Raw genomic sequence first — 15,178 nt, forward strand, 5'->3', positions numbered from 1 at the left:
AAAAGGAGATCATCTGCATAAAGGGAAAGCTTCAGTTCTGCACCTGACCTAAAAACACCACTAAATTCAGGGAGGGATCTTAAAGCAAGAGAAAGTGGCTCTATAGCTAGAGCAAAAAGTAAAGGGGAAAGAGGGCAGCCCTGCCTTGTACCACGAGATAATGTGAAATAATTTGATCTTATATTATTAGTAATAATACTGGCCTGAGGGGAGGTGTATAAAAGTCTAATCCAGGAGGTAAACTTGTCTCCAAAACAAACTTTTGTCATAATTCAAACAGATAGTGCCATTCTACCCGATTGAACGCTTTCTCTGCGTCGATCGAGATAACATCTTCTGGGGTAGTAGGGGAATGTTCTGAATATATTACATTTAACAGGGTTCTAACATTAAAAAAGAGATGACGTCCTTTGATGAAACCGTTCTGTTCCTCTGAAATGATTGTTGGAAGAACGCTTTCCAGAAGGAGTGCCAATAGCTTAGACAAAATCCTAAAATCAACATATAGCAGTGATAAAGGTCTATAGATGAACAAGAAGTGGGATCTTTATCTTTCTTCAAAAGAGGGGATATCGATGCCTGAGTTAGGGTTTGAGGTAGCGTGCCCTGTTCTAGGGATTCATTATATACAGATCTGAGAAGAGGGGCTAATTTGTCTCTAAATTTCTTTAAAAATTCTACACGAAATCCATCAAGCCCCGGTGTTTTATTATTCTGCATGGTTCTAATAGAAACTTTGATTTCTTCCAAATCTAAAGGAGCATCAGTATGATCGGCAACAGAGGAGTCAATTGTTGGTATATTGATATGTTGGGAAAAAGAGGCCTTTTCTGCTGAATCTGATGGTGATGATTCAGACTTATAAAGGGAAAAATAAAAACATTCAAAAACTTTATTGATCAGTGATAAATCAGAAACAAGTTTTCCAGAGGAATCTTTGATTTCAGGTAGTTTTTGAGAAGCCGATTTACTTCTCAACTGATGGGCCAAAAGCCTACTTGGCTTATTACCATGTTAATAATAGGTTGCACGGGAACAAACTAAAAGTTGTTCAGCATCAGTTGTTGTAAGGAGATCCAGCTCAACCTGAAGGTTGTGGCGCTGTTTCAGTAAAGTCTGGGATGGATTGATTGCATTTTGCCTGTCAATATCTTTAATTTCCATTAACAATTCAGTAAGCCTGGATTGTCAGCATTTGTTCCAATATGCTGAAAATGAAATAATTTGGCCACGTAAATATGCTTTAAGCATATTCCCACAATAAAGAATAGGAGACAGAGCTATTTTTGTTGTTGGTTATAAAATCATCTATTGAGGATCTAATAAAGGTAACAGATGAGTCATCAGACAGCAACAGGGTATTAAACCTCCAGGTTGAGGTAAAATGAGGTAAGTTTGAGAATTTTATATCTAAGGTTAGGGGGGCATGATCAGAAATAGCGATTGAGTGATATTCTGAGGTGGTTACTTTGGGGATTAGAGATCCATCAATAAAAAATTAATCAATGCGTGAATAGGATTGATGCACCTTAGAGAAAAAGGAGTATGCTCTAGTTTGAGGATTGAAAAATCTCCAGGGATCTGTGAAATTATTTTGGCGCATAAAATCAGAAACTGTTTTAGACATAACAGATTGAGTAAGTATATGTGGATTGGAGCGATCTAATGAAGGATTCATTACGCAGTTCAAGTCTCCTGCTAGAATTAAAAGGTGAGTATCTAGGAAGGGAAGGTTAGCAAAAAGCCTCTTCATAAAGTCTGGATTATCAAAATTTGGGGCATAAATATTTACTAGTAAAACAGGGTTACAATATAAATGACCTGCAACTATTAAGTATCTACCATTCTTGTCAGATATAACCTTAGAAGTGGTAAAATTAATCCTTTTTTAAGTAAAATAGCAGCTCCCCTGGATTTTCAGTCAAAAGTGGATTGGAGGATGTCACCAACCCTTGGTTTCTTAAGTCGAAGTCTATCTTTGTCCCTCAGATGTGTTTCCTGTAGGAAAATTACATCAGTGTGTAAATGCTTTTTTGTGTGAGAAAGAATTTTTGATCATTTTATTGGACTGTTCAATCCCCTCACATTCCATGACAAAAATCTAATTGAAGAGCTAATATCTGAGTTACTACAAGTTGTGTCAGTCATTCAAAGATATATTTTTTTGAAAAAGAAAAGACAGTGAAGGGAGATAAACCCCCTCTCCTCCCCCAACCCCACAAGAAAAAAAAAGTGAAAAAAAGAGGGTAGAATAAAAATAGAAATACAGAGACAAGAAAGAACAACCCACCCAAACCCACCCCCCTCCTGCACATCAGGTGTTCCCATCCCCAAACGATGGAAACAGCAGTGCAGACTCCAACAGGAGCCATCTTCAAAGCTATAGTTTCGACTTAGTAGCTTATACACAACTGTTAGAACCCTGAAAAGTTTTAAACTCTTAAAATTAAATGGAAGGCACTAGAAATAGAGTCACACATAAAGGTCATAAAAGTAATAAAGAGAATAATAATTAAAGTAAAAGAAACTGGACTTTCATATGCCAAGCATAGCTAAAATAACAGAAAAAGAACACAATATGTACTGTCCAGTTATGGCCACTCTTGTCGGCCAAAAATAATAGGTAATAAAATGGCGAATACTGTAAATAAAACATAAAACTTTTGCATTTCTAAAGGAGATTCAACCATAAAAGTGTTATTCTGAATATTTTCAAAACAACAAACAAAATTAAAAATTGATTAGATTAGATTAGATTAGATTAGATAGGAACTTTATTAATCCTTTGGGAGGGTTCCCTCAGGAAATTCAGATTCCAGCAGCAAGTAACACCGTAGTACAAAAAAAGATGTGCAGAATAGATAAGAGTAGAAAGAAGATAAAAACACAGGTTCTATACAGCAAAATACAAAATAAATACAAACAATAGCAATAATAATTATAATCAAAATACTGGCAATAATAATAATAATAATAGTGACAAAATTAGTGATAACAATAATAATAATAATAATAATAATAATAATATCAACAAAAATAATAATAATAACAATAATAGTATTGATAGTTATAATAATAAAAATAGTTATAGCAGCATCAATGGGGATCATGACAACAGCAGTTAAAGTGACATTAGGAAATAAGATACAGCAATAAACTCAGGGTTGTTATTGCAGGGTTGTCATTGCAGTCAGTTGGGATTATTGTGGTCCATACAGATCTATTTTACTCCTCCCCTGTCCTCCCACCCCGCCTCCTACCCTCTCCAAGTGCAGAAGTGTACAGTTTGATGGCGCGAGGGACAAAGGAGTTTTTGAGTCTGTTTGTGCTGCATCTGGGGAGCAGCAGCCTGGCACTGAACAGGCTTCTTTGTTTGCTGAGGACAGTGTGCAGAGGGTGGCTGTTGTTGTCCAGAATGGCCAGCAGTTTGTCCATAGTCGTCCTCTCTGCCACCGTCACCAGGCTGTCCAGCTTCATACCGACCACGGAGCCGGCCCGTGTGATCAGCTTGTCTAGTCTGGAGGAGTCCCTCTTTGTTGTGCTTCCACCCCAGCACACCACAGAGTAGAAAAGGACACTGGCGACCACAGACTGGTAGAACATCCACAGGAGTTTTCTGCAGATGTTAAAGGAACGCAGCCTCCTCAGAAAGTACATCCTGCTTTGTCCTTTCCGGTACAGCTGGTCTGTGTTGTAAGCCCAGTCCATCTTGTCATCCAGCCACACCCCGAGGTACTTGTAGGTGTCAACCATCTCCACATCTGCACCCTCAATGGCCAGTGTTTGAGAGGGTGGTCTTGACTTTCCAAAGTCAATGACCATCTCCTTGGTTTTACCGATGTTGAGTTGCAGGTGGTTTGTTCGGCACCATATTACAAAGTCCCTCACCAGACTTCGGTACTCCTCCTCATGGTCACCTCTGATGCATCCCACGATGGCTGTATCATCGGCGAACCTCTGGACGTGGCAGGATTCGGAGTTGTAGTCGAAGTCTGAGGTGTAGAGGGTGAACAGGAGAGGGGCCAACACAGTACCCTGAGGCGCCCCTGTGCTGCTGTACAAGATGTCTGACATGATGTCCTTCATCCGTACATACTGTGGTCTGTCAGAGAGGAAACTGGAGATCCAGGACACCAGAAGTGAATCCACTTGCATGCTCGTCAGTTTGTTCTGTAGGATGGCAGGCTGGATGGTGTTGAAGGCACTTGAAAAATCCAGAAACAGAATCCTGACTGTGCTACCCCCCTTATCCAGATGCAAGTGGGTCCGGTGTCGAAGATATAGAATGGCATCTTCCACACCAACACCTGACCTGTAGGCGAACTGTAAGGGGTCCTGGGCATGCTGCACCTGAGGCCTGAGGTGTCTGAGAAGGAGCCTCTCCAGAGTCTTCATCAGGTGGGACGTGAGTGCTACTGGTTGGAAATCATTCAGCTCGCTGGGTCGATTCTTTTTTGGAATTGGGACGATGCAGAATGTTTTCCAGATGGTGGGCACTCTCCCTTGTTGTGGACTGAGGTTGAAGACATGCTGTAGTGGCTCCCCCAGCTCAGCAGCACAGTTCTTAAGTAGCCTGGGACTCACGTTATCTGGGCCGGGTGCTTTCCTGGGGGACATCTTCCTCAGTTCTCCTCTGACCTGGTCAGCAGTAATGCAGAGGGGGGATGTGATGGTTGGGGGGGAGCAGAGGGGGTGCCGGGCTGTCTGGAGAGGGACAGGTAGGAGGTGGGAGATCAGCAGTGATGAGGGGGAGGGGGGATCACATGATGGTGGAGGGAGGGAGGATGCCATGATGGTGCCCTGAGTGGGGGGAGGGGGGAGGTCAAACCTGTTGAAGAAGGTGTTAAACTCGTTTGCCTTTTCCACTGTCCCCCCCCTCTGTGGTCTTCCTGGCGTTGTGTCCCGTGATGGTTTTCACTCCATCCCAGATGTCCCTCATGTTGTTTTCCTCTAGCTTGTGCTCCACTTTCCTCCTGTAGCTGTCCTTTGCCTCCTTTAAGCACAGTTTCAGCTCACGCTGTACTGTCTTAATGGCCTCCTTGTTTCCACTCCTGAAGGCAGCTTTCTTCTTGTTGAGGACTGTTTTTACTTCATGTGTAACCCATGGCTTGTTGTTAGGATAGCAGCGAACAGTCCTGGTGGGGGGCGACTACATCAGTGCAGAAGTTGAGATAGTCTGTCAGGCAGTGTGTCAGCCCCTCGATGTCTTCACCATGTGAGCTCTGCAGTACACTCCAGTCAGTGGTCTCGAAGCAGTCTCTGAGGGCATCCCCAGCTTCAGGAGTCCATCTCCTGAAGGAGCGAGTTGTGACACTCTGCCTCTTCACTAGGGGGTAGTACTGTGGCTGCAGGTAGATCAGATTGTGGTCTGACTTACCAAGTGGGGGGAGGGAAATGGCCCTGTATGCATCCCTTACATTAGCATACAGGAGGTCAATTGTCCCGTTTTTCCTTGTGGGACAGTTCACAAACTGGAAAAAAGCAGCATGAGTAGATTCCAGGGTGGCATGGTTAAAATCCCCTGAAATGAGGAAAAAAGCCTCAGGGTGTTGTGTCTACAGCCTTGCTGTGACTGTGTGGATCTTCTCACACGCTGTGGCTGCATGGGCACTCGGAGGAATGTAAACACACACAGCGATCGTGACTGGACTCTCTCGGTAGATAGTATGGCCGGAGGCTAACAGCTAGCAGCTCTAGGTCCCTGCAGCATAATGCCATCTTCACTGAGACATGTCCTGGGTTGCACCATCGGTTATTCACGTACATGATGAGTCCCCCACCTTTGCTTTTCCCACAGGCTTCGGTGTCTCTGTCCGCCCTCACTGCGGTGAATCCTGGCAGGTCCACGTTAGCGTCTGGGATGCTAGGAGTTAGCCACGTCTCTGTGAATATTAGCAGGCTGCTCTCTCGGTAGATCCGCTGGTTGTTCAGTGCTGTTAGCTCCTCGATCTTGTTCGGCAGTGCGTTCACATTCCCCATAGTGACGGAGGGAATCGATGGCTTAAAACGCCTCCGGTTGTCCGCCAACCTAGCCTTTAGCTTAGCGCCGGCCTTGCAGCCCTGATATCTCCTCCACAGCTACGCTGGTATGGGGTGCCTCACTCCAGCGTGTGCCTTTGTTTTAAGGGCCAACAGCTCTTCTCTTGAATAAACAAGAGAACGAGTCTTCTGTTCCTCCCCAAAGTCTGTCATATCCATTGGATATATAATAAAACACTGTACTCCTGCCCGTAGCTGGCAGAAATAGTAAAAAAAGAGGGAAAAAGAAGGTCGAACAACTCGGTGTTACGGAGCAGCTGGAGAGTGCTGCCGTCACTCACAGCGCACAGCGATGAGATACCGATGAGATAGATGAAATTATGATAATGGAAATTATAAGGGCGAGGACCCTAAGCAGGTGTTTTCATATAACTGGTAACAGAAATAGGCTACCTGATGTCCTGGGTACAAAATCAGAACCTCTGGGTGCAATTCCCAAGTTATGGAAACACTGACATAAAATCAGTGCTGATGAGTGATCATCTGTACATCGAGTTACTTGGTAATTGTCTTAGTATATATTTTGGCCTCCTCTAGTGATGTGAAGTCTCGCTGTTCGCCTTTGTAAGTAATGCCCATCCGCGCTGGGTAAAGAAGTCCAAACCAGACCCCCTCTATGTCGCGTAGCAAACGGCGCACCTCACTGAAAGCAGCACGAGCCCGTGCCGTTTTAGGTGTATGGTCAGGATAGACGGAGATAGTTATGTTTTGTACCTTGATTCGTTGTAGTTCTCTTGCCTTTTTGAGAATGTTGGTACAATCAGTGTAATAATGAAGCTTTGCAATTATGGCACGGGGTCAATCACCTTTTTTGGGTTTGGGGACGAGAGCCCGGTGGGCTCTGTCCACAAGCGGCTCCTCCTCAAGATCCAACGCCTCCTTCAGCAGTCCCGACACAGAAGTGGGGGATGTCATGTTGTCCTCCGGTACTCCAATGATCCAAATATTCTGGCGACGGGATCTAGATTCCCAATCTTCACACCTATTTTCTAGTCCCACCATCTCTTTCGTCAAATCTCCCACTTTAGCTTGAAGGGTGACAACATCATCGGTGCAAGTGGACAGGGTGTGTTCGATTTCTGCAACAGTACCTTTCAATTCTGTGAAATCTTGCTGTACGTTAGTTATTTGCGAGGATAACTCTCCTTTCAAGGCTTGCAGCTCAGACTTAATCGAAGATAAGTGTTCACCCAAAGCTGTCTGAAGCTCCATTTTAAAAATAGGAGTGACATTGTCTCGAGGAGCGACAATGAGCTCCGCTTTGAGTGCGGCGACATCGATGGCGGGATTCCGCCGGGGAAGGGGGTCCAGGCTGTGCCGGGGAGGTGTCATGAGAAGTAGGCCGCAGGTGCATTTGAATGGTGTTTCCTCCTTTATTAACTTTGGGGGGCATTTTTATGGCCAAAAATCAAAGCGGTTGTTTCCAAAAACCCTATTCAGAGTCTCTGAGGCTGAAAATACAAAAGAAATAGTGACAGGAAATGTTAGAAAAATTAACTCTTCAGGAGCTCCAGGTAACGCGACTTACTCCATGTGGCGCTAAACCGAAAGTTTTATTATTATTTTTGTCACCCTGCTCCACTCAGACTCCACCAGAATCCCTCACAGTCTCCACGGTGCAGACTCTGGCTCCACAACTGCAGCCAATGGCTGCGCCTGTGACGGGGTAACTTTGGCTTTGAACCTTACAATGGTAAATGTTGGAACCACGCTGTCCACTCTGTATACAGTCAATGTTTGTGACGCATTGCTTTGGAGCTAGAATAGTATACTTTTGAAATTGTCTACACACACACACACACACTACCCCACACACCTACACATACACTCACACACACACACACACACACACACACACACACACACACACACACACACACACACACACACACACACACACACACACACACACACACACACACACACACACACACACACACACACACACACTTCCTTTCCTCTCAATTACCTTTTTCTCTTTCTGTCAGTCCCCCTCTTCCTCTCTCTCTTTCCATCTCTTTTCTCCCTACCTCTCTCTCCCTCACACACACACACACACACACACACACACACACACACACACACACACACACACACACACACACACACACACACACACACACACACACACACACAGGTTCTTTAACAAGTTCTCATGTACTTATTGGGGGTTAGGGCTTTGCAACGAGCCACTCTCCCACATGTCTCATAACACGTAGGTGTATGTTTGTGATTTACTGTTTTGGGGCAAGAATAGTAAAGAATCGCAAGTGTGCACGAAATGTGTGTGATGAAAGCCTGGTTGCTGGCCGCCACATGAGTCCCTCTCACGATTTCTGTGGAAATTATCTGGATTGTACAATGCCTCTGTGAGTTTCTGCTGGCTCGATGGGGCGGTGTGTTTGGCTGTTAGCTCTGTACTTACCTCAGGATGATGTCCTGCTAGGTGGGCAGTGAGGTTTGTCATGTTTACGCAGTTTGTGACGGGTGGATGATCACAGAGTTTACGAAGAGCTTTTGACATGTCCAGTTCTGTTTTTCCCCTTCAAAGGGACAAAATTCCCAATGTGCCCACACTTTAAAATTCGATTTAAAATTTGGTAGTGTAGCTATCCCTGTGCTTTTCTTTACTTTTCGGCCATTCTAGGCTTTCAGCTGAAGGTTATTTTTTCTCCGCGAATGAATGTGACATGACAATCTTCTCTTCTTTTGTTCATTTGATTCGTCATGCGCTACAATTTTGTAATGTCCTAGATTTCCAATTCTTTATTTGGGGACCTTAAACACGTATGAGATTAAAATGCGATGAATTAGATTAATTTAAGCAAATCCTGTAATTTATAAGATTATTATTTTTAACTGCCTGACAGCGCTAGTTTTAATACATCAACACAACAGTATATATAAACATTTATGAACCTGAGTCCTCATCAGTCTTCTCACATTTACTTTTTGTTTAATCTATTTAATGTTTTACTTGCTATATCATCAAACAAGATAATTAGTGCATCTGTTATTTAAAATAAGACAGTTTTAAACCAAAACAAAAACCTGATATGATCTAAAATCTGGATTTGACACAAGATGGTCCAAACTGCTCTGAACAGCATCACAGTTGAGGTCCATGGCAGGGGAAGGTCAACACCCAGACAGCAGCCTTCCTTCACTTGGTTGGTGTTAATAACTGGCTTCAAATCTCCTCCACAGACGTATCCCACCCAGCAGCAGGAAATGGCCAAGCTAAATCGGAAGTTCAGCCTGACTGAGAGGTGAGCTACTTCCCCCTTACGTCATGGTCCATTTCTTTGATTTTCTCATTGTTGGTATTTGAGAAACCCAGACCCTCTTTCTCTGGTTTGGTCTTATTGTGAGGGAATTCTCTGGAGATTTTAGGGAGGGTCAGGTTAATGAGCGCTCACGGTCAGAACTACCTCTTGGTCCTGCTGGCTGTGATTTGACTGTTATGAGCTCTAATACCCCCTTTCCACCAGTGCTTGCTCAGTGCTAGTGCTTAGTTGGTTCTAATCACTTTCTTTTTCCTAAGAACCGGTTCGGTTTTCCATCAGCAAGTAGCCAAATTGAAGCCCTGTTATTACATCACCTTAAAATGTCAGAATGTCACTGTATATGTAGCCTTTCTGGTGGCCTGGAACCAGCACCAGTTCAGTTGAAAAGGGGTTAAGTGCGCAGGGTAGTCATCAATGCTTAAAGGCTGTAATGCTGTGTGGTTGGAAGGTGATTCCAGAACGTCAGGAGACAGAGGGGGTCAAAAAAGAACTTGCTTAGTTTGACCTCTGCCCCTACTTTCTCTTTATAAAGAAGTGTAACTTCTATCTCACAGGGATTACTCCAGACCAGACCCCAGACCTCCAGAGAGCACTGATCCATATCACCAGCCCCATCAGTGGGCTCAGTGGAGCTCCAGGCCGATGGAGAAGGATCAGAACAGATATTCACCGATGGTCCCTCTCTCACTCCAAGGACGAGCCATGTCCGAAAACGACCTCAGGTTTGACAGCAGCCACCGCTGGTCGCCGTCCATTTCTATGTCTACGAGCCAGTCACTGAACGAGGTGGAAGAAGGAGCTCGTGGCGTCAGGAGCAGGGGAACTAACCCTGCTCAGTCAAACAGGAAGAAGACTCCGCCTCCCCCGAGACCCCCGCCACCGAAGTGGGAGCAGTTCCACCGCAGACGAGTGTCTCACCACACACTTTTCTCTTCGTCTTCCTCCTCCTCTTCTCCTCCAAACTTTATCCACTCTTCTTGCTTCATCCCTCCATCAGAAACGTCCAGACAGCGCTCCTACAGTCTCCCTCCTGAGAGGCAGGGGGCGACAGAGAGCTGCCCGCGCTGCAGCTGCAACCAAAACCAACAGTTTTCCCACGCAGCCCCCTCCATTGTGAACAGCCCTCAAACCTGGGAACACGCCTTCCCCCGTGCACCGTCCAATCAGAGTCAGGAATTGCATGAGCAGCCCTCCGCTGTAGCTCCACCCAGTCCCATGTTCTCAAGGCGGGCTTTCAGACCAGTGGCTCCACATAAGAGGGAGCACGACCAGAGAGGCATGTACGGGGGACAGGTAGAGAGAGAGGAGGCTCTACTAACCCTACCTCTTCCTCCTCCTGGTGACATCAGTCACAGCCAGGACCAGGAAAGACTCCAGTCTTACAAACAACAGACCACCATCAGACCTGGAGCTGAGTGGGTGAGGACCCTGTCCCCCAGAGTCCACAATGACTTAAGCCTTCCACCTGTTATAGAAAACGGAAGGGAAGGGGCCGTTCAACCTCCAGAGTCCTACTTTGCCATCGACTTCCAGCAGCAACAGCAGCTTTTCATTACCACAAACCACCAGAAAATCCCTGAACCAGGAACAGAACCAGAGACCACCCCCAGCCCAAGTCCAGCACACAGCCTGGATGCAAAACTCAATATCCCCCTGGAAACAGACATCGATGACTTTCAGGAGGACGAGGAGCTTCCTGTGCAAGACGTGCCCATCACCAGCGAACTCCCGTGCTTTGCGCTGCCTGTCAAGGTCTTGGAGACAGATATTGACACCCTGCAAGTCTCTGAGAGCTTGCTGTCAGGGAGGACAAGGGTGGAGAGCAGCTCTGTGGAGGAGGAGTTTGAGACTGGGGAGAGCAGCAGAGAGAGGCTGAGTCTGGAGGAGCTTTTCCCCTACAGCAGTGAGGGGGAGTTGGGTACAGAGAGCTGGAGAGGGGCATACCAGAGCATGGAGCACAATACGGACAGCCTGGACAGGTAAAGAGAGTGGGACCTCTGACTTCCTGTTTCCTTTATCTGACATCAAAAAGTTTAATTCTTCCTCTTTTCTACTCTCTAATCACTGCATGTGCTGAGTCACTCTGCCTCTGGGTTTATCTCTCTGTCTCTGTGTCAGGAGGTCTGGAGCAAGCTCCAGCTGTTCCTCTTATTACAGCACGTCTGCAGCCAAAGCTCAGCTGCTGTCACAGATGAAGGATTGCATGGATAACAGAAAGAGGGATGAGGACGACCAGCTGACATACAAGGTACCATGTTGCTGACCTCTCATTTATGACTCCTTTTTTTAGTCCATGGATGTTTGTGTTTTAGTCCATGATTTGGTGTGTGTGTGTGTGTGTGTGTGTGTGTGTGTGTGTGTGTGTGTGTGTGTGTGTGTGTGTGTGTTTTTGTGTGTGTATGTGTATGTGTGTGTGTGTGTGTGTGTGTGTGTGTGTGTGTGTGTGTATGTGTGTGTGTGTGTGTGTGTGTGTGTGTGTGTGTGTGTGTGTGTGTGTGTGTATGTGTGTGTGTGTGTGTGTGTGTGTGTGTGTGTGTGTGTGTGTTTATGTGTGTGTGTGTGTTCACAGAAACAGCTGATGGAGAGCCTCCGTAAGAAGCTGGGTGTGCTGAGAGAGGCTCAGAGAGGGCTCCAGGAGGACATCAGAGCGAATGTTCAGCTGGGACAGGAGGTGGGGACAGATGCATTCATCCCTTACAGTTTGTGGTCTGTGCTTTGAGTAACCCTTCCATAAACCTCTGGGTGCTAAGGTGGAGAGCATGGTGGTTGCTGTGTGCAAACCCAACGAGGTGGACAAGTTCCGCATGTTCATAGGAGACCTGGACAAGGTGGTGAGTCTGCTGCTGTCTCTGTCGGGGAGGCTGCTGAGGGTGGAGACCACGCTGGACACGCTGGACACTGAGACGGAGCACCACGAGAGGGTGAGGGGAGGGCCAAGACAGAGACTCAGAGATGGGTTTGAACTTTTGCATGAATGTCTGGAATCCTCTTGTTTCCTGTTTCACAGCTCTCCCTGCTGGAGAAGAAGCGTCAGCTCATGAGGCAGCTGTCAGAGGCCCAGGACTTGAAGGACCATGTGGACCGCAGAGAGCAGGCTGTCAGCCGGGTGTTGGCCTGCTGCCTGTCCCCCGAGCAGCACAGAGACTACAGGTAACAGAACACACCTCAATAAGAAGTCACAAAGGGGTTATTAACCCTTAAATTTCCATTTTTTTGTAAGGTAAACAATTTGCTTGGTACAAATATATAGATCTATTTCATCCCTGCTGACCACCAGAGGGCGGTGCTGAAAGAAATATTATTCTTTTCTGTTTTTAAAGCAGTTTTTGTCAAGAACATTTTTCTCCTCTTTTTACCTTAAAGGCTCGTCATTTAAGAATCTGGCACTCCAAATTTTTTTTTAAAAAAATCCGTCAAATTAGTTTCATTATTAATTTTGTGTTTGTCTTAGCCTGAAATTGCCTGAAAAAAAATCCCCAGCCCATCAACATTTACTATACGGAAAATAACTTGTTTTGTGTATTTATTTTTTTTATAAAAATATAAACAGTGACATCATGTAATCCAATGGACTTTTAAAAAGTCTAAATGATAAAAACAAAACAAAAAAAATTATGGCTGTTTTTTATTGGGACTGAAGTTAATTGAACGAATTGAGAAAAAAAAAAGAAAGAAAGAAGGAAAAAATGTAATCTGCTGTGTTTGATCTGTTGCTGTGTATGGTAAAAGACATTTTTCTCTAATGTTTACCTCAAATGGCTTATATTAAAGCAACCTATGAGGGTAAATAAAGGGACGGCCCTGAGTCTGTTTCTGTCTCTGCAGCCACTTTGTGAAGATGAAGGCTGCCCTGCTGGTGGAGCAGAGGCAACTGGAGGACAAGATCCGGCTGGGAGAGGAGCAGCTGCGTGGGCTGAGAGAGAGTCTGGGTCTAGGAATGAGGATTGGTATGGGGATGTCGATGGGATACGGACATTACTGAAGGAAAACACTGTGATGAAAAAGCAGAGTCAAGAAGGAAGAGTCTGACGTTTGGGGATAGGTGCTTTTTCCATTCAGCAGCTCTGAAACTCACATTTAGACATCTGATGGAGCCTTTAAGCCAAGCTAAGCTGAGGTAAGCTAAGCTAGGCTAAATTTGAAAGCAGAGCCTGTGCCTAAGTGCCTCCTTTCTGCATTGCTTGTTACAGCCAGCAGGGGGCGACCTCTTTGGATCTAAACTGGGCTGACTTTTCACAGAATTTCCATTTATAATCTCTTCAAAGCACCATGAAATGCTGTAGTTGTGTCCTAATTTCGAATGAAAAAAATGAGAAAGAAGGAGCATTTTTTGGCTGTAACGGCTAAACTGAGACCTGATTGCTCTTGTCAGCTTTTGGTTGTTGTTCACTTCACTTCATTCACACCCTTTCTTGCAAAATGCATGATACATTCTGCCTTCTAGATAGAGAAACAGACCAAAAAAACGGTTACAAACTCTGTTGCCTGTTAAAGGTCGACCCCACAGTGGCTGTATTGACGTCTTAAAGACTGTGCCAAAGCTTCATCCTTAGCCCTGCAAGCTGCTCCTGTAAGGATCAGGAGAAGATGCAGAAATCCAAAGACCAAAAACCAGCAGTGAGAACCTGATTTCTGGAGCCAAAGACTGATATAGGAGGCAGAAATCCAAGTGCCACCATCACAGCTGTGTGACAACGTTATCCCCATATCATCTCATTGTCTGCATCACAAAACTCAACCTGAATGCTGTGCAAGGACTGTGCTCTCTGCTGCACCATGTGCCCATCACACGTACTGCAACAACGCTAACCAGCATCACACTACGTCACCGAAGATCTCCTGATAAATGTGTCTGCTTTCTGTGTGTTTTCTGTGTGTGTGAAACCTCGGGGTTCAGAGAATCTGAGCAGACCTTTTCTGGTGCTTCTGTTCAACTACCCTGAAGTTAATTCCTGAACCTTTGTGCTGGGTGACCTCTACATCTGGCTACACCTAGTATTCTGTATTATGGAGCATTATCACATTTTGTATTGCTTTACTGTTTCTCTGAGGAGTCTGAGACTCCAGCAGCTCGTTTTACTGTCACATGTGTGTTCATACTGTATGAGATGTGTATATATGGACTGTAAGCTTTGACTGGATGTAAAAATTGGTTGTTAGAGATGGATGAGGAGGGTTGGAAGAGAGAAGTTTACTGTATATTTGGATGATGATTAAACCCAGAGCTTTGTCAAACATGAGGTTATATTTGGTGAATGTTTACCTTCTTTTTGAGACCTTAACTCTTTTTTAGGGTCTTTAAGTTGAAACTGAGGTTTATTGTCTTTTTTTTCCCAATACTTTGACATATCTGGATTTTAAAGAGCCAAATCAACCTGCTTTACTCTTCTTTACTGAGAAACAGGGTGGATTCTGTCAGAGAGGGGATATAAAAAAAAAAAAAAACTGACATGTTTCCTTAAATTGAAATCATCAGATTTCCTTGCTGAATTTTTTCCTAAGTGACATTTTTATCCTTGTTTCTTTGCGTTCCCTTTGATTCCTGCTGTTTAATACCGAAAGCCTTGAAGTGGTCTATATAGTCCTGTTCTGTATCTGATCTATACATATTGTGTGTACTTTTGAACCATAACAGCAGGTTTTTTTTCTTCTTTTTTTTTAACTGACTGGAAAAGAGAAGGAACATGTTGCATGTTGGTTTTGTATGAGGGTATATTTCTTCAGTTCTTGGTTCTCCTTTGTAAGTTTCATATGCAACAGGACCTTTCTAATAAGTTGTATTGCAATATTGCAATATGAGTGCAAAAATGCTCCTGTGAGTAAGATGTACAATAGATAATAATAATGATAAA

At 44.6% G+C, this 15,178-nt stretch overlaps 1 protein-coding gene across 3 annotated transcripts in view; it reads left to right on the forward strand.

Annotated features, from left to right (window-relative positions):
- The window catches only part of shroom4 (shroom family member 4), a 180,218-nt gene extending 165,555 nt beyond the window's left edge, over positions 1-14,663 (forward strand). The window contains exons 5-11 of one of the 3 annotated variants that reach the window (XM_074699334.1): positions 9,247-9,308; positions 9,881-11,305; positions 11,445-11,574; positions 11,896-11,997; positions 12,077-12,247; positions 12,334-12,476; positions 13,152-14,663. In XM_074699334.1, the coding sequence (XP_074555435.1) occupies positions 9,247-9,308; positions 9,881-11,305; positions 11,445-11,574; positions 11,896-11,997; positions 12,077-12,247; positions 12,334-12,476; positions 13,152-13,308 (2,190 nt within the window). In that variant the 3' untranslated portion in view covers positions 13,309-14,663. The remainder of the gene's footprint in view (positions 1-9,246; positions 9,309-9,880; positions 11,306-11,444; positions 11,575-11,895; positions 11,998-12,076; positions 12,248-12,333; positions 12,477-13,151) is intronic. The other 2 variants (XM_074699335.1, XM_074699337.1) reach the window with 2 other exon arrangements.
- The last annotated feature ends 515 nt before the right edge of the window (positions 14,664-15,178 follow it).

Source organism: Halichoeres trimaculatus, unplaced genomic scaffold, assembly GCF_033239565.1.
Source record: "Halichoeres trimaculatus isolate MK-OKI-2021-1 unplaced genomic scaffold, fHalTri1.1 fHalTri1_scaffold_22, whole genome shotgun sequence".
Classification (NCBI taxonomy): domain Eukaryota; kingdom Metazoa; phylum Chordata; class Actinopteri; order Labriformes; family Labridae; genus Halichoeres; species Halichoeres trimaculatus.